This window comes from Maniola jurtina, chromosome 15, assembly GCF_905333055.1.
Source record: "Maniola jurtina chromosome 15, ilManJurt1.1, whole genome shotgun sequence".
Lineage (NCBI taxonomy): Eukaryota > Metazoa > Arthropoda > Insecta > Lepidoptera > Nymphalidae > Maniola > Maniola jurtina.
The window spans coordinates 1,163,853-1,186,988 of record NC_060043.1 but is presented as its reverse complement, the minus strand read 5'-3'; the positions used below and the strand labels follow the sequence as shown (position 1 = coordinate 1,186,988).

Genomic DNA, 23,136 nt, shown 5'->3' with positions numbered 1-23,136 from the left:
TGTTATACATAATATGAAGATAGCTGTTAAGTAGTAGTTTAGTAAAAAAAATTAGTAGGTATAAGTTAGCTTAGAGTACACTGTCGCATTAGGACTCCCTGTATGGACAGTGTACATTATAAACAAATTTAATTTCGTTCCTCCTCTAGGATGTCGTTGACCACAGTTCGTTGACATAATTAATTTAATGATAGTAAATTATTATTTATTATTTACATTAGATACAATTTCGTTTACATCCGTGTCGTCTCAGATAACATCGCATTGTTTTGCTAATTATCACCGTCATTACTACTCGTATATCTAAAGTATTTTATTTTTCAAATAGTTCATAAGCGATAGGATCCTAATTGGCTCTTATCATCATAAACACTGTGTAGAAAAATAAGATCATAATCATTTACGCCTGGACTATTGAAAAATCAGTCAAGTACAAGTCAGGCTCGCACACAAAGGGTCCCGTACCAACGTATAGTAACAATTTTTTTTTTTAATTCTCATGGCGACCATTTTGAAATTTTTATTATTTGCTGTTATAGCGACAATAGGTGAAAATTCCAATTCTCTACCTATTACGATTCACGAGATACATATTTCTGACAGACAAACGGACGGCCGTACGGACGCACAGCGGAGGCAGGGTTTCGTTGGCACCTCTCGTGTACAGAACCCTAAAAAAGAGCCTTTTCAACTTAAATTGTTTATATGTATAAAACGTCGCCATTTCCAACCCGGTTTTTAGCCTTCCTCCTACCACTTCCCTCCACCCTTTCTTGTAGACGTTCTCAACTCCACTCCACTACAAAAGATTTTGATCTTTCCTCTATCTACACCATGACTATATGAGGACCTATATGTACATAAATACAAAACATACATTATATTACGAAACGTACATACGTACAAAATGTATATGTGTAAAATTTCTGCTTTCTAGGTCCTAGGGTTTGGGCTGGGCTATTCTTTTTATATGACTGATCACTTGCCACAATAATGTTGTATATGTATAAGGAGTAAGGACCTAACTCATCTGCCTACTCTGGTTTTAAGCCCTTATGTACGCCACTGAGTAAAATGGTAACCTTTTAAATCTTTAGTGTGCGCAGTAACTAAAGTCCGAGTATTTAGTCCGATTGGTAATCGAGCTGCCAGCCGATCTCCGTAACCTATTGCCGAGGCCGCGGAAAAAACACAAACATGTGCGCAACTGTGCAAGCGGGGCACCGGGTTACAGCTCCCTAGGCTAGGTGAGGCCGTGAGGACGTCTAGACGTGCTATGTGTTAACGCTGGCACACACGTGCCGGTTTGCCTGTTAAGACTGCGCCGGCACCGGTGCGATTCTATAGCCTCCCAGTCCAAGCCTATTGCATACCTCAGTATTTGTACTACACTAAGCCAACTGTCCACCAAATAACTCTCAAGCTCGTTATTTCAATTCACTCCCTCTCACATGTGTGTGAGAAAACACTGGCCTTCCACCGTAGTTTGACAGGCTTAACAGAATGTCGATAGCCATCACATCTTTGGCTGCAATTTCTCACTATTGCATATTAGATGAAATGTAGTTGCCACAAGAATATCATAAATTGGGCCAATGACATGACATTGACAGGCGGGGCGGGAGCGGGCGATGCTACAATACGCATGGCGGCACCATATAAATTAATGCGTATCAACGCCACGCCCGCGGCCCACCTGAACTGTCCTCGAGGTTGGTGATAATCGAAACATTTGTGCTAAGAGCGCAGAAGTCTACTTCAATAGAGTATGATACAGTTGACATGTACACAATATCGACCGGAGTGTGTATGTAAAGTGCAGTCAGGCCGGTACGTGTGCAGCCGGCACAACACGGCAGCCGACACACATACCTGGACAAACGGAGTGACAATAACTCTAGCCGTGTTCAGTGCATCGGTGATGGGAACGCGTCTCACGCTGACACTCAATGTTTACTCGCCAGTCGCCGCTGTGCCAGATACGACCCAACTAGTTACAGCCATTCAAGCTCACTTTTTATGGGGCTCACCTTACACTTCGAGGAAAATATCTATTGGTAAGACGATCACTACGTAGGGTTGCAGGACAAGGGGTAAAAATAATGCTTTAAAAATACATTATTGTCGGAATAACCTTAACAATGATGCTTGAGATTTGAGAATCATCATATTATCTAAATAGTCAAGTAAGAGTGTTTGATCTTGAATCGACGATAGTGTGTCAAATATTAGGCTATGTTGACGTAAAAAAAAAAAAACAGAGCTACCACAAGACTACCTATGTCAAATGTACATATTATCATTTGACGCCTGCCAGTGACGTCGAAGACTGGACGTTTTGTTGGTAGTTCCCTAACTGACGTGAACTGTGACCGCGTTCAATCTGGATCCAGATAATAACGGTGGAACCTAATCGAGTGTTATGCACTAGCCGCAGAACGCAGGCATCTAAGTAGAAATCACGGTAAGGTTATGTAACCAGCATCAGGCTACTTATATGGCGCCCATTAACACCGTTTTCGAATAAAGAGGTAAGGTATGCGTTTCTAACTAATTATGTGTGTTGTGGCGCATTAGTGCAGTACGGAAGCAATAAGGAACATTTTGTGGGCAAAGAAACCGCATAAATACTAGCTAGCATTCTAGGACTTGCTACTTTTCTATCGGCATGAATTCCTCGTAAGTGTGGCGCCTTTCTTATTGAACCTATTTATTTCAAATATTTATTGCTTTGCCATAAGCTGTGTTTACTTTGCCCGCGCGCGTTTGGGACCCTCGGAGCTTTAGTTTTAAGTTAACGTAATTATGTATCACTATTACAACATTGTTTGACAATCAGAAAGTGCACAATAGTACCCAATTTTAATAAATGACTTTGACTTAGAGCATTGTCTCTATCGTTGAGACCGACGAAACGTCACATAGGAGGCCAACAGCGCCCTTCGCGTGTTATGTTTTGCTTAGCTTGATAAAATATAATATGTACAAGACTTGCTCGTTTAAAATGTAGGATAGCACAGATTAGATAATATATACTTTCGCTTTGTCATAGGTCACAGCCGTCTCTCGCTATAGGTCAACTGAAGTGGAAAGAAATTGTTGTGCATTACAAGTTAATTTATACTCGTAAAATGTTTATTTTGTCTGTTCCATGAATTTATGGTTTAAATATATCACAAAAAAATTAAAACGTGAAAAATTACTTTACTAAATCACATATAGATGGCGCAGTACGTTGTTAACTTGCATGTTCTACATAAAGTGTTAGGTTACCTTGTACGATGGTACGGAACCCTTCGTGTGCGAGTCCAACTCGTACTTGACCTGATTTTTATGTTGAATTTCTCTCTAGCTTGGAAGAGATTGCTTCCAGGCTTCCTATCTGGAAGAGATTGCTGACAGCGACATACGTACTAGATGTTTCTTTCCTTACATTTTGTATGTAAGGTACCCTCTTTCAGGCTATTAAAATATTTCGTAACGCTCTGGCCTATAGGTAAGTAGCTTCGATGTTCCACATAAATCAATCGGTATCAATGTCTGCGGTATTCAGCGCGAGACCTATTTAGAAATGCAGCGGCAGGCCGCGCGGCCCGCTAGAACAACAACAAAATTACACACATTTTAAAGTCTGAGCACACTCGATGCCTAACATCGGCCATCAGCGATCCTGTGACTTCTTCGATTCGGTCGAAGAAGAAAGAAGAACTTCTACTGCTATACTCTATCCGCTGGAAGAAGTTAGCATAGCGTTCTCTCTGTTACGTAATCCCATACAAATGATAGAGACAAAAATATTAGTGAGGGGTAGTTACAAACATGTTTCAAAAAACTTTCGAAATTCAATATGCACCATATTTGCATAAGAAGACGCAGATTTTGTTTATTTTCATTTGATTTTCATTTCATTCATTCAGGAAAATCAAATGACAAGTGTAAATTAAAAATTTATAACACCCCCGACGATCCAAAGTATTTGAGTTTTCCAAAACATCATTTTCAAATAAATAATAATTATGTATTTAGGCAACATCCATCTTGACAGCTTGACATTTGTCAATTGACATAATATTATGAACCTAACTGTTATCTAACCTTCTTTTCTACAAGAAAACTAGAAAAGAGCTGATAACTCTTAAACGGCTGAACCAATTTTTTTAGATTATAGCTAAGAACACTCTCGATCAAGCCACCTTTCAAACAAAAAAAACTAAATTAAAATCGGTTCATTCGTTTAGGCGCTACGACGCCACAGACAGATACACAGATACACAGACACACAGATACACAGATACACACGTCAAACTTATAACACCCCTCTTTTTGGGTCGGGGGTTAAAAATAAACAAAATCTGCATCTTCTTATGCAAATATGGTGCCAATGACTTGGACAAACAGGGGAGCCAACATAACGCCATAGGTACTATTCGATGAAACGCACCATAGAAGGTCCCTAACTGTCACAAACTGTGACACAAGTTTCTATTTCCCCATTCTCATGGATCATTAAAAGTTTCGTGTGTGGTGGCCTTCACTGGTGCACCGATAACAGAATGATAACGCCCGCACAGCACCGCTGATTACTTGTTACTCACTTATGGATCCTAATAGTAGTAGAATGGGTCACGACGATTCGTCATCGGTGTTCTTAGTTACACCCCAGTTATTTTTAACCCCCGACCCAAAAAGAGGGGTGTTATAAGTTTGACGTGTGTATCTGTATATCTGTCTGTAGCATCGTAGCTCCTAAACTAATGAACCGATTTTAATTTAGTTCTTTTTTGTGTGAAAGGTGGCTTGATCGAGTGTTCTTAGCTACAATCCAAGAAAATCGGTTCAGCCGTTTGAAAGTTAACAGCTCTTTACTAGTTACTGTAACCTTCACTTGTCGGGGGTGTTATAAATTTTTAATTTACACTAATTGTTCTTTTTACTTGACTACGGCAAAGCCAAAAGGAAGGGTTGTCGTTTAGTTAAATTAACAATAAAACGAAACGTTTTAACATTTAACAGATGGATATTTCTGTAGAAGCATCGCATGGGGCCAAACAAAACAAACACACAAGTCAAATACCGTGCGTATACCACGAACTGCGCAGATCCTAATCATTCCTGGAACATTCAGGATGTTAAAATCAAGTTAAAAAATAATAATTTGTATATGATGACTAGCTCCCAACCTTGTCCGAGTGGTGGTTTTTAAGTCATGTGAGAACTCTTTGATTTCCAGGATAATTAGTAGCCAACGGTGTCAATTCTGTTGGTTTTCTTTAAACAAAATTGAGGGTATCTGCTTCCATGCACATAAATTACGTCGATGTATTTGTAGTTTTAAAACCAACTAGAATCGGACCGGAACTCACAAGTGTAAATTAAAAATTTATAACACCCCCGACAAGTGAAGGTTACAGAGTTACAAGAGCTGATAACTTTCAAACGGCTGAACCGATTTTCTTGGATTATCTAAGAACACTCTCGATTAAGCCACCTTTCAAACAAAAAAAAAACTAAATTAAAATCGGTTCATTAGTTTAGGAGCTAAAATACCACAGACAGATACACACGTCAAACTTATAACACCCCTCTTTTTGGGGTCGGGGGTTAAAAATCGTCTATAAACGAACCATATTCCGAACCGGGTTCGGAAAAATGGCCACCTATCTGTTTAAAAATATATTAGAATATTAATTGGATAATCAACGCGAATTTGTGCTACAAGTAAATAACAATTAATATGTGACGTTAATTTAATAAAAAAACTAACAGAAATAAATGTTTGAAAATTTATTATAAGTATGACTAAAAGTTGTTATCCTTACTTAAAAAATGTAGGAAATAGAACTAGATATATGGTAACACGGCTTAAAGCTAATTTTATAATAGTTAGGTACCAGGAAGCTGTATTTGATCTAAACAAAATTCGTGAACTGACTACAATCAAATATAACCCACAAAATATAAATTATTTGTTTAATACTAGATGATGCCCGCAGTTTCGCCCGTGTGGATTCGTCAGATCCCCTGCAGCAACAGGATTGAGGAGTTGGAATCCAATTTTTATGGAACAATGTCGCAACGTTCGTCTATCGATTACAAAAAAATAAGCAAATCGTTTCAGAAATCTCGGAGATATCGGTGTACATACATAGGTAGAAAAACATAACTCCTCCATCTTTGAAAGTCGGTTAAAAAAGTAGCCTATGTTACTCCTTGTTTAATCCTCTACTTGTCTGTGAAAGTCCCGTCAAAATAGTTTTAGGCCATTTAGGCCACAACTGTGCAATAGGGGAAAAGGAAACCGGGAAAGTGTAATTAGATCAGAAATGTGTTCTAATCAAAAGCCATAAAGTATCGTTATTGATGGAGCCTGCAATGGCAGGTTGCGAAGCGACAGAGGTCGCGTTTACGTAAGCGCGCGAAAGTGAAACCTCGCCACCGGCTGCCAAGCCGACGCTGTTAAGGGGAAGTGTTGCGCTTTCTTCTAACATTTGAAGCAGCTTCATCATCATCCGCCGCTAGACGTCCACAGCTGGACAGGTCTCTTGTAGGGACTTCCACACGCCACGGTCTTGTACCGCCTGAATCCAGCAGCTCCCTGCGACTCGTTTGATGTCGTTTGTCCATCTTTTGCGGAGTCTTCCAACGCTGCGTTTCCCAGCGCAAGGTCGTCATTCTAGCACCTTGGGACCCCAACTTCTATCGTTACTGCTTAAAATTTTTGGAAAAAACCGACTTGAAGGCATATATTGGGAGTTGGCTCGCACCCTCACGATTTTTTGTTAATCACGTCTACTTCGCTCTTCAACACCGGATGAAAACCCTGCAGCAGCGATTAACAGCAATGGCAGCAATATGTTTAAGATGTCATCCATTACTGGTGACGCTATCGTTTCAACTGGTACGCATGCAAACTAGACGGCAAACTTGAACGTGAGGGATCTATAGGAATGGACTGCAGATTGGACGCCGCCGCCGCTTAAAGTCCGCTGCAAGCTTGACAGTAAATTTGGTTGTGTATGGGCAGCTCAGCAAGCAATCAAGCCTGCTGGCTATTATGCCCAGGACTCCGTTGATACTGATCTGCTACTCCGCACCCAGCACACCAGGGATGCGTATAACTGCAAAATATATTCTGGCGTCCCTGATGCGTTACAGAAACGGGGCAGGCAATGAAATCCATGCCATTCGCACGGCCTCCAAATTGGAGGCTTATATCTCGATGGAGCCACGATCAATCACGATCAAAACAAAAGCTTAGCATGACAAACATAAAAGGTGTGACAAAAACTGCCTATCGAATCAGATCAGATCCAATTTTGCCAAAGGTAATCCCCAAAGTAGGCATGCGGAAAACTGAGCAGCAGGGAGGTTTTGCTAGCAAACAAACAACATCACTGATGACATAGCTTAATGCCTTGAAGGACCGATAGACGTTGGGATCCCAAGGTGCTGGAATGGCGGCTTCGTCAAGAGAGATCCCCCTAAGCAGATGATAGTTGAAGTTGCAGGGAGCAGGTAAAATGTAGAAACCCCTACAAGAGACCTATGTCCAGCAGTGGACTTTCATCGATAGAGACGAATGCGACCTTAATGCTAGAGTGATTGGTGAAATTCACCTTGAAAAGCGAAAGGGACCGTAACACTTACACCGATACGAGCAACCAGTTTCACTGAGCAGGGAAAGTGATCGGCTGACATTCTGCATTGGCACGTTAGAATTGCCAGATTGTAGTAGTACATTTAACTTTGTAGTGTTTTTCATCGTAGTGTGTGAAATCCACTTTAAAAAGCGAAAGGACCAAGTTGCGTAACATCAATTTGTGAACTTTCATTTTAATTAAATATTCTTTCCAGCGTGACCACAGGCGGTCTGCATTTGGACTGCAGGCCAATTGCAATATTGGTTTGGTCTTACACCAATTCACCTACTTAATTTCATCGGAACTGATGACTGACGAACCAGTCTACTTGCAGTCCAAGTCCAAATGCAGACAGTTTCGTTAGAAGGTTGATGGTTGACAATTATTTGGACAATTTCAACGTTGGGCATCACTGCTCTATAGGAAGATCTGCTGTTCTAACTTGAATATCTCAATATTTTCATCATCATCATCATCTTTTGATCAAGCCATCACCAGCTCATTAAGAGAAGGGTTTGGCCGTAGACTACCATGCTGGTCAAGTGCGAATTGGCAGACTTCACACACCTTTGAGAACATTATGGAGAACTCTCAGGCATGCAGGTTTCCTCACGATATTTTCCTTCGCCGTTAAAGCTAAGAGGTGCCTACTCGGTCTCGAAGCCTAGACACCCCGAATAGTAGGCCAACGACGACGTCTTAACCAATAACACCGCTGACTTTGTCTATCACCGCTGACCTTGACGGCATGGATTTAGGGGAATTTTTTGACTTTCGAAATAAAAACACCCTGTGTCCTGCAGGATTCAAACTATCACTGCCAAAATTCATCAATATCAACTGATTACAGCGGTAATAAAGGCAAAAATTGAAATTAAGTGATTATCGTTTAAAATTTAAATCGAATAAGGGCCGATTTTTCAATCGTCAAAACACTTTGATCTGAGGAATGACATATTGACAGATTTCCTATACAAAAACCGTCAAATCCTCTTTATTCCTCAGATAAAAGTTATTTGACGATTGAAAAATCGGCCCCAAGTAGTTAATTCAGAATTCAAAAATAGACAATCCATACGTAACAAGTAACAACAGCGAAACAGAAGTTTGGTAATTGTTCAAGTTTGAAGGTTGTAGAAAGACGTACTTAATTATAACTTTCAAAGTCTTTCCAGTGACCTCTGTGGCTGCTGTCTGACAGTCGATACTACGCGGAAATGGAGCTAGCTTTCAAATGGTTTAGATTTACGGCCGGAATCAATCTATTCATAATTTTTGGATAACTTACTTAGCAACGTTGTTGTTTCAAATCAACAATTCAATAAGTTGGTGTAAATATATCAACAATTTGTATTTGGTACAAATGTAATATACAATGCATTTTTTTTAATAAAAAGAATATTAGCCATGTTAATATCATGACTAATACTCCCCTTTCCTCTCCAATTAAGCGTTAGGCTTGTGCCAGGAGTGGGTACGACAATAGTGCAACAGATGGGGTTTGAACCGCCGACCTTTCGGAATTCAGTCCCCTCCTCAAAAGTTGAGCTATCGAGGCTCAACCTTATGTAGGTATAGGTATATGGCAAACGTCGAACTACAGTCATGGTAACTACGAGTACCTACTAAAATTATAAATAGTTCCATAGAGACGAGTCAAACAACTATGGCAATAACTGAAGTAGGTAGGTGTGTTTGTTTGCAAGCGCGTGAGTCACTACTTGGTCGGTCGTCCCAGGCGCTGTAGCGGTAAACTGTCTACAATTTTAATAAAATGATTGCGCGCTCATTGGTCGGTCTTTTGTAGTTCACTTTGATGCTCAACTGTGATCTGAAGCACAGAGTATGGACGGTAAGGATATGATATTATAACACACAGAGGTTCAACGAAATTTCTAAAAGAACAACTGTATGTTTGTACTATATGTATATATTATGTATTATATTACTCCTGTAGTCCTGTAATATCGGCTCCCTGCCATACACGCCACACGCATGACTGTCCCACTACATATAGCCATATGCCAAGTGTCTCTGGAGGGGGAGGTTTTACTCTCATCCATGATCACTCTCCAGTGTGAAGCGTGTAAGAGCGAGACGACAGTAATACATACATCCATACATTACAGTGGTCAAACCAGAAATGAGTAGATCAGTAAGAGAACCACAGTAACCAACATAGCTCAACGGGTTACGAAGCTGAAGAGGCAATGGGCAGGGCACATAGTTAAAAAAACCGATAGACGTTGGGGTCCCACTCCCTAGAAGGTTCTAAAATTGCGCAAACTATTGAAATTTTCGACTCCAGCGGTCATCACTCCTACATTCACACACATGGCCTGCCCACTGCCACTTTAAGTTGTTGATAGGGCTATAATAATATTGAACTTATACACACATTACATAGACAGCAAGATTGAGATTCCACCTTCTGCACTAGGAAATACCTGTATTGCAGAAGGTAGGAGTACAAAGTTTAAATGTGTATAAGTATCAGTGACCTTAGCTAAGACTGCGAATCTTCTCATTTTGAATCTCATTCTTCTGAGGAAGTCCTAACATAGCACGTCAATCTATAGAACAGCTAATACCACTCTCAGCTTAGGTTCATATTTCAGGATCAATCAAAACGTAGTTTTCAAAGATCTGGCCAATAGTGATTTTTTTTTAACTACCCTCATGCTCTAACGTCATGCGCCGAAGATGTAACTATAATGGTGGCAGTGGATGAGGAAGGCTAAGAACCCTATGTCTAGACGAATTGTATTGTGCATCTCTACACTAGTCGAAGGTATCATATGAACACCAAGAAATTCGGCTAAGCTCTACCCGTAAGCTTTTTATTTGGTGTCAGTTCAGTCAAAAATAACGCAAATCTAAATGTGCTTCATTGTACAGAGAGAAATAATTCTCGGTAAGTGAATGTAAGCGTTCGCTTTCAAATAACGGAGTCCTGCTCCAAAAAACAAAAGTTAGTCAGCTTATTACAATTAAAAATTTAAAAAAATGACTGAACACAATTTTAAATTCGCGTTAATTCCATATTCTGTGGTTATCGATAAAAAAATCAGCGTGTTGGTGGTCTGTGGGCTGTGGGTGGTACAAACGTAAAGATATTTAAACATAGTAGTAGATACGACCAATTGTCGGAAATCATAAGCCAAAGAAGAAGCCTTCTGGCCATTATTATTCGCTTTAGCGTCGATCGTGAATAGTAGCGTCTAAATGAATTGGTTTGGATCTTCAAGCTATGTGCTCCACCCCACTTCAACTTTTTGTGTCCATTACGGAGTTTGGTTCTCCTTAAGAGTATTCTCATACACCGCGGGTTATTTATATTCAGCTCTGGCCACCTACATTGTTGCAGCGTGGCTTGTAAGACTAGATCAATATCTATATATCTTTTGGTTTATTTGAATGAAGATAGACTATATAATGTTACAAATGTGGACTAGCTAGCCTCCACTATGATAAGGGGCTTAGTCTCGCTAAGCTATTGGTGCCTACAGTTGCAGCACGGGTTGCAGCGTGGTTTCGCGAGCTGTCTGAGATGTAATGAGAGACCGATAATTTGGTAAGGATCTGTAATAACTGACCCTTCGTCTTTACGCAAGGGTGAAAATACAACAGAATAATACAATTTATTTATTTAAGCGTTAGATAATAAAAAAAAAGCTAATTAGTAAGCTGAAGTGGTAAAGGGCAGGCCATGTCTGTTAAAGAATTTTGGTCGCTGAAGAAAGCGCGTTTTGAAGTGAAGAACGCTTACCCGCAAGCGAAGCGGGATCACAGCCTTTAGTCCGCTAGATAGCTTAAGGTGATGAAGACTGGATCAGAAAGGTGGAGGATTTAGTGGCACGCCCTCGGAAAACCTTATGTACAGCAGTAGTCGACGCAAATATGCTATTTGTGCTGAGATAACAATAAAACAAATGACCCCAAATTTGTATTGTAATTAAATTTTCCCAACGGCCGCTCTGACCTTCAAATAATTGTCTTGGTAAAAATGATGAGGTACCGTAACGCTCAGACGGTACGCCGTTACTTGAGATGACTAACAACACCGAGATGAGTGGCCGTGCACCACTTATTTTTACTTTTAATTTTATAAAGTGACCCTCTTGTGACGCTCTTTCAAAAACCTTTCTTAGTATCGTTTCATATCTCGTGAATTCAGCCAGTCCGTCTTGAAAATAGTATTGAATTATTATAATTAATCCATCATGTGCCGTATACGATGCAATACATAGCGACTCTTTTTTGTCCTCCGCGGACAATAATCCCTCGTCTGCGAAGGCTGTTAAAATTACTTATATTTTGAATGCTCGGACATGATTCAAATTTAATATCAAAGGAAAAGCTGATTGATTGACTGAGCTATCAACGCATAGCTCGAACTGGATGGATCGGCCTGGTCATGCAGATAGCTATTATGACGTAGACATCCACTAAGAAAGGATTTTTGAAAATTCAACCCTTAAGGGGGTAAAACAGAGGTTAGAAATTTGTGTAGTCCACGCGGACGAATTTACGGGCACAAAAGCTAGAGAAAAAATTAAAAGAAAAATTCTTAAATAAAACAAAAAAACACAATCGCATTTAAAATAACAATAGTGGTCGCGATTTACACACGTGTACTGATATGACGCAGTATCGAGATTTATTGCTCATACAAACTATAGTTAAGCAGCGCCAAACATATAGCTTTATTGTTCCCCCAACAGCTTCCTGCTTCAAGAAACGTGACCATTGCTGACCCGAGTTCTTTCGTAACTATAACATAGTCCATATCAATACTCTTCGCTCTTGTCAAATCTTGACAGAATTTCGACCAGGACACCATTAGTTCCGCTTGCCTGGACTATGGTGTCAGGGCCAGCGATGAAGATCAGCAGGAACTTTTGGGAGATGACCTGGAGTCACCATCCAAGAAGAAGGGCACCAAAATCTAACGTTTAGTTAGGTTAGATTAGAACACAACTAACCATGTGCACTAAGGTTCTATTGGGTAATATTATCTTAATATTATCAAGTGTTTCACTAGTGACTGAACTATGCTCAGTATTCTATGATATCACTAGATTTGTTTAGGGAAATCGTTAAATTGAGTTGTCGTTGTAACATCTCCCGGGAATTAGCTATATCTCTAAAAAGGGGGCCGGCTCCCGGCTTATGCCATTTCGCTGCAACGACGTAATATACGTACGCTGCAATATACGTAAATAGCACTACTCAGATATAAGTATATATTTTAGTACGAGGCCTGTTTAAAGTTGTGCGCCGCGTTTACAGTCAGATTTTTAGGGCATATCTGTTGAGAATTCCTTTGAAGAAAAAACTCAGCCTCAAAAACTTAAAAGCCCCGTGTACCAGTTTCAAGAGTAGGTCAAAGCAGTTGAAGTCTCTGTTAGCAAACCTACATTTTAAGGTGGCAAAAAATAAGCTATTGAAGTGAGTACCAAACACTTGCAAGTCCAGTTTTAGCATGACTTTCGTAAACCAGTACAATAAATAATACAGCGATTAATACAGCTATTGTTGTTATTGACTTACTAAAGGAAGTATTTTTCCTTAAGCTATACAGTACTTAAGTCCAATTTTGAGGACTTTAGCTGTTGGCAGCTACCAACCTGGCTGGATAGCGTTCAGGAAGCCTCGAGATGTCTTTTCGTCCAAAATTCCTCAGTACTTGAAGACCAAAGTCTTCGAACAGTGAGTGTTGCCAGTGATGGCATAATATGGCTCCGAAACATGGCCACTATGGGCCTCATAAGAAAACTCACAAGACCTGATAAGATCTGTAAACTAACCCAAATTCGCAATAAAGAAAATTGAATTGAATTGAATTGACTGTGAGCTTAGTGAGTGAAGAGTGCTATGCTTGTAGTTTCTCCAACTGATCAAATCAGAAACGAGGAGACCCGCAATAGAACCAGAGTAACCTTCGAGCCGTTCGGGCTATCTAGTGTACAATATTCTTCGAGAATCTAAGAACTTGACTTTAATCTAACTACTCACCTAATATCTATTACATGCTTAGGACCACAAGTGTAAATTAAAAATTTATAACACCCCCGACTATCCAAAGTATTTGAGTTTTCCAAAACATCATTTTCAAATAAATAATTATGTATATCTAGGCAACGTCCATCTTGACAGCTTGACATTTGTCAATTGACACTTGAATATTATGAACCTAAGGGTTATCTAACCTTCTTTTGTACAAGAAAACTAGAAAAGAGCTGATAACTCTTAAACGGCTGAACCGATTTTTTTAGATTATCGCTAAGAACACTCTCGATCAAGCCACCTTTCAAACAAAAAAAACTAAATTAAAATCGGTTCATTCGTTTAGGCGCTACGATGCCACAGACAGATACACAGATACACAGATACACAGATACACAGACACACAGATACACAGATACACAGATACACACGTCAAACTTATAACACCCCTCTTTTTGGGTCGGGGGTTAATAAATCATGACTCATGGGGGTAACTAACTGGGGGTAAACTATTATGACGGAACTTGGGAAAGTGGGTTTTTACTTTTTACTTAATTTATTGTAGGCTTACATTTGATGACAATCATGATTCACGTCTAATAAGCTCTGATGAGGTATAGGTTGGAGCAAGCTTGCCTAGAACGTCTATCGGTTTTCCGAACTATGTGATCTCCCCATTCCCACTTCAACTATACCTATACTATAGCCAGAATCCAGTACGGAATAGACGGGTCCTCCAAACATGAAGGCCGAAGTCCCCACCGATATGCTGAGACTAATATTAAAAATACAGGACCTGAATTGCCAGACAAACATTAAACCACTAACACCAATCTCTGTACAACTTGGGAGGCGATATCCAACCCTATGGCACTAAAAATAAGTATAAAGATGGCGTAACAGTTATTGTGCCATAATTACGGACCTGCGGACCACGGGTTGCTTGCCTTCACCTAAAAATGCTAATCGCTAGCGGTAAACTGAGGTCTGACTTCTGAGACGCGCGCAAACCTAACGGTAAAGGACTGACCGATATGGTACTTAATATATGGAGGCTTAGGAAAATCTTCACCTTTTAGGTACGCTCGGCCTCAGAATTCGAGTAGCAATTCCACGAAACTATTGCATCAACAACCTGTCGCACTTATGAACTTTTTCTATAAACACGCCACACATACCTAACGCATGTGCATAACCGTGCCACGCGAATACTAAGGTGCTAAACGACTAACGGCTTCTGACTGTAGATTTCTACATAGATCTCTAACAGCGTTACATTATTTGCACTTTACCTGTCAACAGTAAACCTTATTTAAAGGAAATTACAAAATATGCCCATCCCAAATTACAGCTTTCTAGTACTTATAGCATCTGAGCTGAGCCGCGGACGGGCAGACAGACAACGAACAAGGCGAAACTATAAGGGTTAATTGTTTACAACGGAACCCTAAAAATTCGTAAACCAATATCTTCCTATGAATAAAACAGTAATATCTCTTACGCCAGTCTGTCTTTAATACTTATAGGCCTATAATTCAATCAACACTTCCTTGTGTTAATTACAACATGCTATCTTGCTGGTTTTCAAGAGACAAAGAAGACAGACTTGTATGTACATTTTTGGCAGCGCTAATTTGCACACCACTCAGTAAGGAAAAGGTTTTATTGACAAGTTTTTATAGTATAAAATTACCATGTTATTATTGTGGCCTACACATTTGTCATCGAACTTGAAGCGATGTCGTCGAACTTACAGCTATAGTCCATTTTTAGGGTTCCGTACCCGAAGGGTGCCAACGGGACCCTATTACTAAGCCTCCGCTGTCCGTCCGTCTGTCTGCTAGCGGGCTGTATCTCATGAACCGTAACCGTAAGGTGGAGAGTTGAAATATTGCGATTTGGGGCTATAACAACAAATAATAAAAAAATGAAAATAGCCACCATATTAAATAGAAAAATTTATAAGTACATGATACTGTACGATGGATACGAAACCCTCATAGGATCATTTGTTGCCTGTCCGTCTGTCTGTCCGTCTGTCATTTCTGTCAAGAAAACCTATAGGGTTCTTTCCGTTGATCTAGAATCATGTTTGGTAGGTATAGGTAGGTCTTATAGCATAAGTGAAGGTGTTTCCTTTAAAAATGAAGGTACGGAACCCTTCATGTGCGAGCCCGACTCGCCCTTGACCGGTTTTTTTAGATTCAGTCTCCGTCAGAGACTCCACGATTATTATTATTGAAATACCTTCGGTATTCAGATGATTAACTGGGTAGTTAGATGTCGCTAATTGCGGCAGCAATCGCGCTCTAACAAAATAATTGGTTTTGTCATTAGTTTAATTTAGATTAACACTGTTTATAGTCAAGATGGGGGCTTCTTTAGAAGACTATTTAAACGACATGTTTGTTATTCAACCTTTATGTCGTCTGAATCGTTTTCTCAAGATGGGGTATCTTGACTATGAATACCGGCGTAAATCTCTCGATAAACTCTACGCGTTGTTACCTGTGTCCCTCGCGTGTGTTTTGGGAGGACATTTCAATTATTTGTTAAAAATATTTTAGTAATACCTGCTTTTTCTGCGTGACGCCTTAGATATGCAGATTTCCTCACGTTTTCCTTCGCCTTTAAAGCAAGTGATATTTAATTGCTTTGTGCTTTTAATAAATAACTATGCGTACAGACAATGTAAGCTAGATAATACCAAATATTCCTATAGTAATTCTTATGAATGCCAAGAGAAATCGAGAAGCAAATGTGCAGAGTAATTTATCCGTATTCAGAGTTCAGAGGCACTTTCGATGAGCGCGCCATTTGCATGACAAAAGCCTTATACGATTATGCCGCGAAAACTTCGCGATCCGAGCATTCCAACAATGGCATTCCATTGCAGATTCAATTGAAGAGAGAATTTTGCATTGTGTTATTAACCCCCGACCCAAAAAAGAGGGGTGTTACAGGTTTGACGTGTGTATCTGTGCGTGGCATCGTAGCTCCTAAACGAATGAACCGATTGTTTTTTTTGTTTTTGTTTGAAAGGTGGCTTGATCTGGATTTTAGACTCTAGTCTCTAGAATCTAGATCACGATTGTGTAGATAAAAGGAATGGCAGCTGACTGCAGTTCACATTAGAGATAGAACATTTCACAGGTAGCAAATGAAAAATCACGTAAAAAGCCTTTTTATACTGATCCCCGCGATTTCATCCGCGTGGATTTAGGTTTTTATAAAAATCAAAGAGATCTGTCTGATTTTTCGGGATAAAAAATAGCCTATGTCACTCTCTAGGTCTTTAACTTCCCCATACAAAAAATCACGTCGATCCGTCGCTTCGTTGCGGCGTGACTGAAGAACAAACCACTCAAAAACACACTTTCGAAATTATAATGTGGGTATTGATACATGCTACATGTTATAAAAAGATCTACTTAGCATTAACTAATAAAATTTCATACTGAAAAATAAATAATATGGAAGGCTTTTTGTCTTCAACAAAGTTCTCTCAACAATTTTATTTTCCATAGAACGCAATCAAACGATTTAATGAATATGACAAAAACTACAGATGCAAGTTAAATAAGCTAAGTTTCTTTTGCTTATTTAGGTATTTAAAAGTTAATGCACTGTTTAAAAAATAAAATATTAGTAATTGCCTAGTTAAAGTATTATGTACGTCAACGAACGTTTATTTTAATTGTGCCTAATTAAACTTTATTTAAACATAATCTATTATCTTAAGTAAATAATGTTATCTTTTCGCCAAAAGAAAAACAAAAAGAACTAAATAGTAACAGGACCAGCGCAGACCGAGCGTGTCGAGTGAGATAACTATATATAGTATACTTATCTAGCTCAGCTATACTCTAAGTGTGTTCCGCGGAACCCTAGGGTTCCGCGATACCTCTGTAGGGGTTCCGCAAGAATTTAGAAAAAAAATCAAAACACCTATCTCTGGTCTAACGTTTTGACTCCGCGGCCGCACGTAGGTATATTTATTTAGGTATTTATTTATTTGTATTTGTAGAAACATGTGTTACCTAGAATAGCTGGTACAATATCTCATAAGTTTGGTATCAACATTTACAATTTACAACCAATTGATGAAAAATAAAAAACAGTTTCATACCTCCCATTAGTTAGATTTTTTCTTTTTTAATAGAATATATTCTATTATTGTATTTGCCATGTGGTAAAGTAAGTAATAATTAGTACCTAACGTTTACATTGTACTTTTATTATGCTTGTTAAAAAAGAATACACTTTTAAAAACTATTGTTTTATTGTAGAGTTCCATCAAGTAGTTTGCTTCCCAAAAGGGTTCCGTCACCAAAAAAGTTTGAGAACCACTGATCTAGCTGATGCCCGCAACTTCGCCCGCGTGGATTTAGGTCTTCTCTTTGATTTTCCGGGATAAAAAGTAGCCTATGTCTCTCCCCGGGATGTAAGCTACCTCTGTACCAAATATCAAAATCGATTAAACTGCTGGGCCGAGAAAAGCTAGCAGACAGACGGACACACTTCCGCAATATACTATTTATAATATTATATACTATAATATACTATATTGAGGCGCAGGTGGCATAGCACAGTTCAGTACAGATTTTGCAGGGCAGGCTAGTCCAGGCAGACATAGGCCAGGAGCGTATGCCACGACGCAGCTGAGTGACACAGACTCGTTCTGGTTACTACAAAGAATGGGAGGTACACCCTAGGTTTCTTTACAGACAGACAGACAACAAAGTGATCCTATAAGGGTTCCTTTTTTGCTTTTGTTTTTGAGGTACGGAACCCTAAAAATAAAATCATTCAAAATAAGATGCGTGGTATATGGTGCTAAAATGCACTCCGCTAAGCATTTGCTCCACCTGTGGCGAGAACGCAGGCACAACGCTGGTCTCCCGTGGAGTCAGAAGTTTCGGATAGTATAAAAGATAAGGTAGATTAGAAGTAAAAAGAGCCTCGATAGCTCAACGATTGAAGAGCGGACTGAATTCCGAAAGGTCGGCGGTTCTACCCCACCCGTTGCACTATTGTCGTACTCACTCCTGGTACAAGCTTTACGCTTAATTGGAGGGGAAAGGGGAATATTAGTCATGATTAGCATGGATTACAAAACGAAATACAAAAGGTAAATCATAGTATAACATTAGTGGGCTTGAAGAATGGAAGTTTTATTGGAGCGATTGGTGCAACAAAGAGCGGTGTAGGTATAGCTGCAATTGTTGCACAATGTAAACGTAGGCTCAGAGGCCTTGTCTGCCACTTACACGATCTTTTGTAGCTACTATTTCTTAAGGTCTGCACATACGAGGGGCAGTCGGCAGTCCTCGGGTACTTTTTTGTTCATCAAAATATGTAGATCTCATAACTGCATGTACTAAAAGGTCCCCGAATAGCAGAGGACTCCACCGTACTGTGCAGTAAGGTAGAGTCCTTGAAAAAAGTAGAACATACCGCGGATTTTCCGCATTGAGCGCTAGAGAAATTGGGCGGAACTAATAATTGCACACCATATTGTGTGTTAAACCCCTGGCAAGTTTTTTCATCGCTTTAGGGATTTTTGTCCTGCGCGTACAAGTCTCTCGTCTGCGCAGGCCCTTATTCTTATCAATAACAGAACATACAAGAATACATAATTATTATGCAGGCCTATGATGTTTACTTGTAAATTGAATATTTGAAAAGAGCAACCCCCGAGTTTCTTGCCGGTTCTTCTCAGTAGGAATGGCAATACCAAACTAGTAGTTCACTTGACGATTTAAAAGCATTTGTTTTACAAAATCTTTCTATTCTATTCCACAGCCAATCTCACAAGCTATCTCTGTCCAGCAGTAAATAGGTACCAACTGTTTTATCATTTTAAATCATGTCCTTATGTTTAAGTGCTCTGAGGCGTGACAATGAGGCTCATAAAAGTGGTAACAGATAATAAAAGGTACAATAAACAATAGATAGTGTTTATGTCTTAATTAGTTTGTTGTGGGTAGAGCAAATCGTAGTACAAACATGCTATGATTACAAAACTTGTTATAGAATAGATTCTACGAAAATAAACTATATGTATAATGAAAAATAATAGAGTTACTAACACACTGACAGGCATATCTAGAGTTTGGTCAGACTCAAGACATTGTGTAAATGAGATAGTGTTATATATGTTGCAGGTATATTGTCAAAGCCGTGATTTTACAATCTCACTAGTGATATTATAATTAAACGGTAGATTGTCAATCGACTTCATTTCATACAATTTAACATTCTGATTTTAGTGTCATTATAATGTCAGGGGATCACTACAGTGATATTGGAAGGCAATCATATTTTGACAATTTCACTGGTCGTTAGATTATGAGGCCGCCTGTGATTGGTCCGTTTCCTATGTTGAAAACGATAGTTGAAAAGGAAATGACCAATCAGATAGCTTGACGTCTCCCACTGACAACTTCACTCATAATATAGTACCTAGATTTTTTGTAATGTCATTATAAAGGCCTTGTGATTTTACAATGTCACTAAAACCAGGCCGATAAATTGCAAGAAATGAAATAGATTGACAATCTACTGTTTTATTATAATATCACTAGTGAGATTGTCATATCACAGCTATGACAATATACCTGTGACATATATATAGCTGGCATACATCTGTCTTGTTTTAAATGAATCTTAACACAGAGGTAGTTCTCCCACCTCTAAAAGAAGGCTCCAACCTCCTACAGATGATTGTTAACAAAGTTACCGAAAATAAACAATTTTGAATTTGAATTTCAAAAAGTCTTAGCAAAGTCACCGATGGAGCTTGGTGGTGGAGTTTTTAATCATTGTCATTTTAAGAGAAGCTTTGCTAGTACACTATCCAACACACTCTATACAAATCTAATTTGAATGAATATAATATGATTGACAAACAAATTGTTTCTCTGGGTTGGCAGATTTCTGTAAAAATATGTAAGTTGAAAAGTACATAGACTCATTTTGTATGTAAATCTTTGATCGCACGTACTTAACTTCTTTTATAGCATATACCTAGTTAACTTAATAATGTACAAGTCTTATATCATATTAATTAATTAGGTATACAGAAACCAACAGTCTCTAAGCTAGGTACAAACCTGTTATAGGAAGCAGTTGTGTCCTTAAATGGATGGCTAATATTATACAAAAGAAAGATTAGATCTCGGTATTTAAGATTGGTAGATATTGCCAATACTTAATCTAATGCAACAACTGAGGTTTGCATTACAAATACATATGTTAGGACTCAATATATTTTTCATACAAAATCCTCCATCAACGTCACTCTTGAATTCATAGTTAGTAAATCAACTGCTACAGAACCTATCATCAAATAAGCAAATCTTTTAAAGCTACTTTACTACTTACTTTTCTCTATTTTTTTTTTTAATTCAGATACAAGTTAGCCCTTGACTGCAATCTCACCTGGTGGTAAGTGATGATGCAGTCTAAGATGGAATCGGGCTAGCCAGGAAGGGGTATGGCAGTTTTTATTAAACCCATACCCCTTTGGTTTCTATACAGCATCATACCAGAACACATGCGAAAAAATAATGCAGTGTGGGTACAATCCTTTTGCATGTCAGCTCGACTAAGAAAATGACTCTTAGATTGAATGGTTCAGTATTTTTCCTAAAGCTTAGTTTACCCAAAACCAAGATAAAATAGATTTTTTAACAATATTAGTGGCTGTATGTTCTGAAAAGGATTAATTTTTTTTATTGAAATACCACAAAATGTTTTTTTTAAAGTCTGATATCTAAGTTATCACGTTTTACTAAGTACCTAGATATTTTGTTACCATCATATTTTTAGTTACTAATGACATAATATTATATCGCTGCTAATGACATTTATTAGGCCATCAAAATAATCTCAGCGAACATTGTAGAAATAGTTACTTTAATTACAATATGGGTACAATACATACAAAATATTGAATAGTGCATAAAGTACGCATTATCTAAATGTTTAAATTCGAAATACAAAAGAGAAAGGGTTATAAACGTATTAAACAAACAAAACGTGATAGGTTTCGCAACAAAGAAGCGACGATGATCGTATGACGAATGAGCGCAGCAACAGTGAAAGTGATCGTTGATTACCACTCGCGGCCTGCCCACGGCATGGCCGTGAACCCAAAACGAGGAATATATCCCCAAATACATAACAAGCGGCCTAAACTGTCCTAACAACATGAAAACCCAACATTGGACAGTTAACGGTATAACTGCCCCCACAGATAAGAAACATTCGCACTCACCTTGAAATAAACATCCATAAGGATGTTGTCCGGCAGGGATCGCAAATCATTCCGTTCACACTTTGATTTTTGTATGTAGTTCACTAAATGAGTCAAGCACATCTCATATAAATTATCAGGTATTTTTTTCACACACACCGACGACGACGCGTCAGCCATTTTGCAGAGATAAAATAAAACTCAGCTGATTTCACTCCGTCACCAGTGTTGTCGCTGCTGGCGCTCAACTGGCGCTGGCTCATGACGTTTGGGGATACCCCAGACAAGAAGGAAAACTGCCGACTTTGACATAAAAAATATATTATCGTTACTTTTATTACTCTGTATAGTTCACAAAAGGCAAAAACAGCGTGAAACAAACTTAAGCATCTTCAAGTCAAAAGGCAGGAACGGCTTCCTAGCTTGTACCAAGCTCAAGTTTGATCGTGCCTGGAGTGGATAGTATAGCCATTTCTTCTTCTTCTTCTTTTCTTCTCTATGGCTCTTTGTACTGCGGCTTTGTGTTCCGCAATAATTCCGCCAATGTCGATTCAGTGGAGAAAACAACGTGGTTATTGCTTGTTATAGCCATTTTAGAGCCTTGATAGGGGTGAACTAAAATAGTGAATTTACTAAAATTAGCTGTTATAATATTAATTTTGAAAGTCATGACTCTTGAATAATCTCTATTTTTGGGCAAATATTGAGGCTACTTCATGCGTAAAAAAACTATATCAGACACTAGAAAATTAAAAAATTAACAACGGCATGTCACACTTTACTATACCTATAATAATTTCAAATAGTTTGTGTCAAAAAAAAATTCTTTATGGAAAAATAGGCGTAATACCAAAGGTCGATTTGAATTTCCACTTTGCCGGTTTTGAAAAAAATCTTGAATTTCAAGCCATTTACCAGGCCTCTCTCGGAGTAAGGTGTGGTTAGAGGGAAAGGGTGGTAGGCACAGATAATGTTATTTCCTTCATCTGAGGGACTATTTTGGGTTCTAACCAGTAACCACTAACGAGTAGTTGCTTGCATGAACGCCCCTCTTGATGTAAGGTGTTGAACTATTCGGCGCATAAAAGGCAATTATCATATTTCTAGCAACCCTGTTTGACATTTCAACAGTTGCTCTGCATTGCTCTGCCATACATTCATACGAAGTTCACACTAGTTACCTCGCTTCTTATTGGTTAGCTAAAAATACCAATAGAATGCGATTGG

General features: G+C 38.8%; 1 protein-coding gene across 2 annotated transcripts in view; it reads right to left on the bottom strand.

Annotated features, from left to right (window-relative positions):
- The window catches only part of LOC123872767 (amyloid protein-binding protein 2), a 53,952-nt gene extending 31,777 nt beyond the window's left edge, over window positions 1–22,175 (bottom strand). For both annotated transcript variants that reach the window (XM_045917283.1, XM_045917284.1), the window contains exon 1: window positions 21,931–22,175. In XM_045917283.1, coding sequence (XP_045773239.1) covers window positions 21,931–22,089 — 159 coding nt within the window. In that variant the 5' untranslated portion in view covers window positions 22,090–22,175. The remainder of the gene's footprint in view (window positions 1–21,930) is intronic.
- Between the last annotated feature and the right edge of the window lie 961 nt (window positions 22,176–23,136).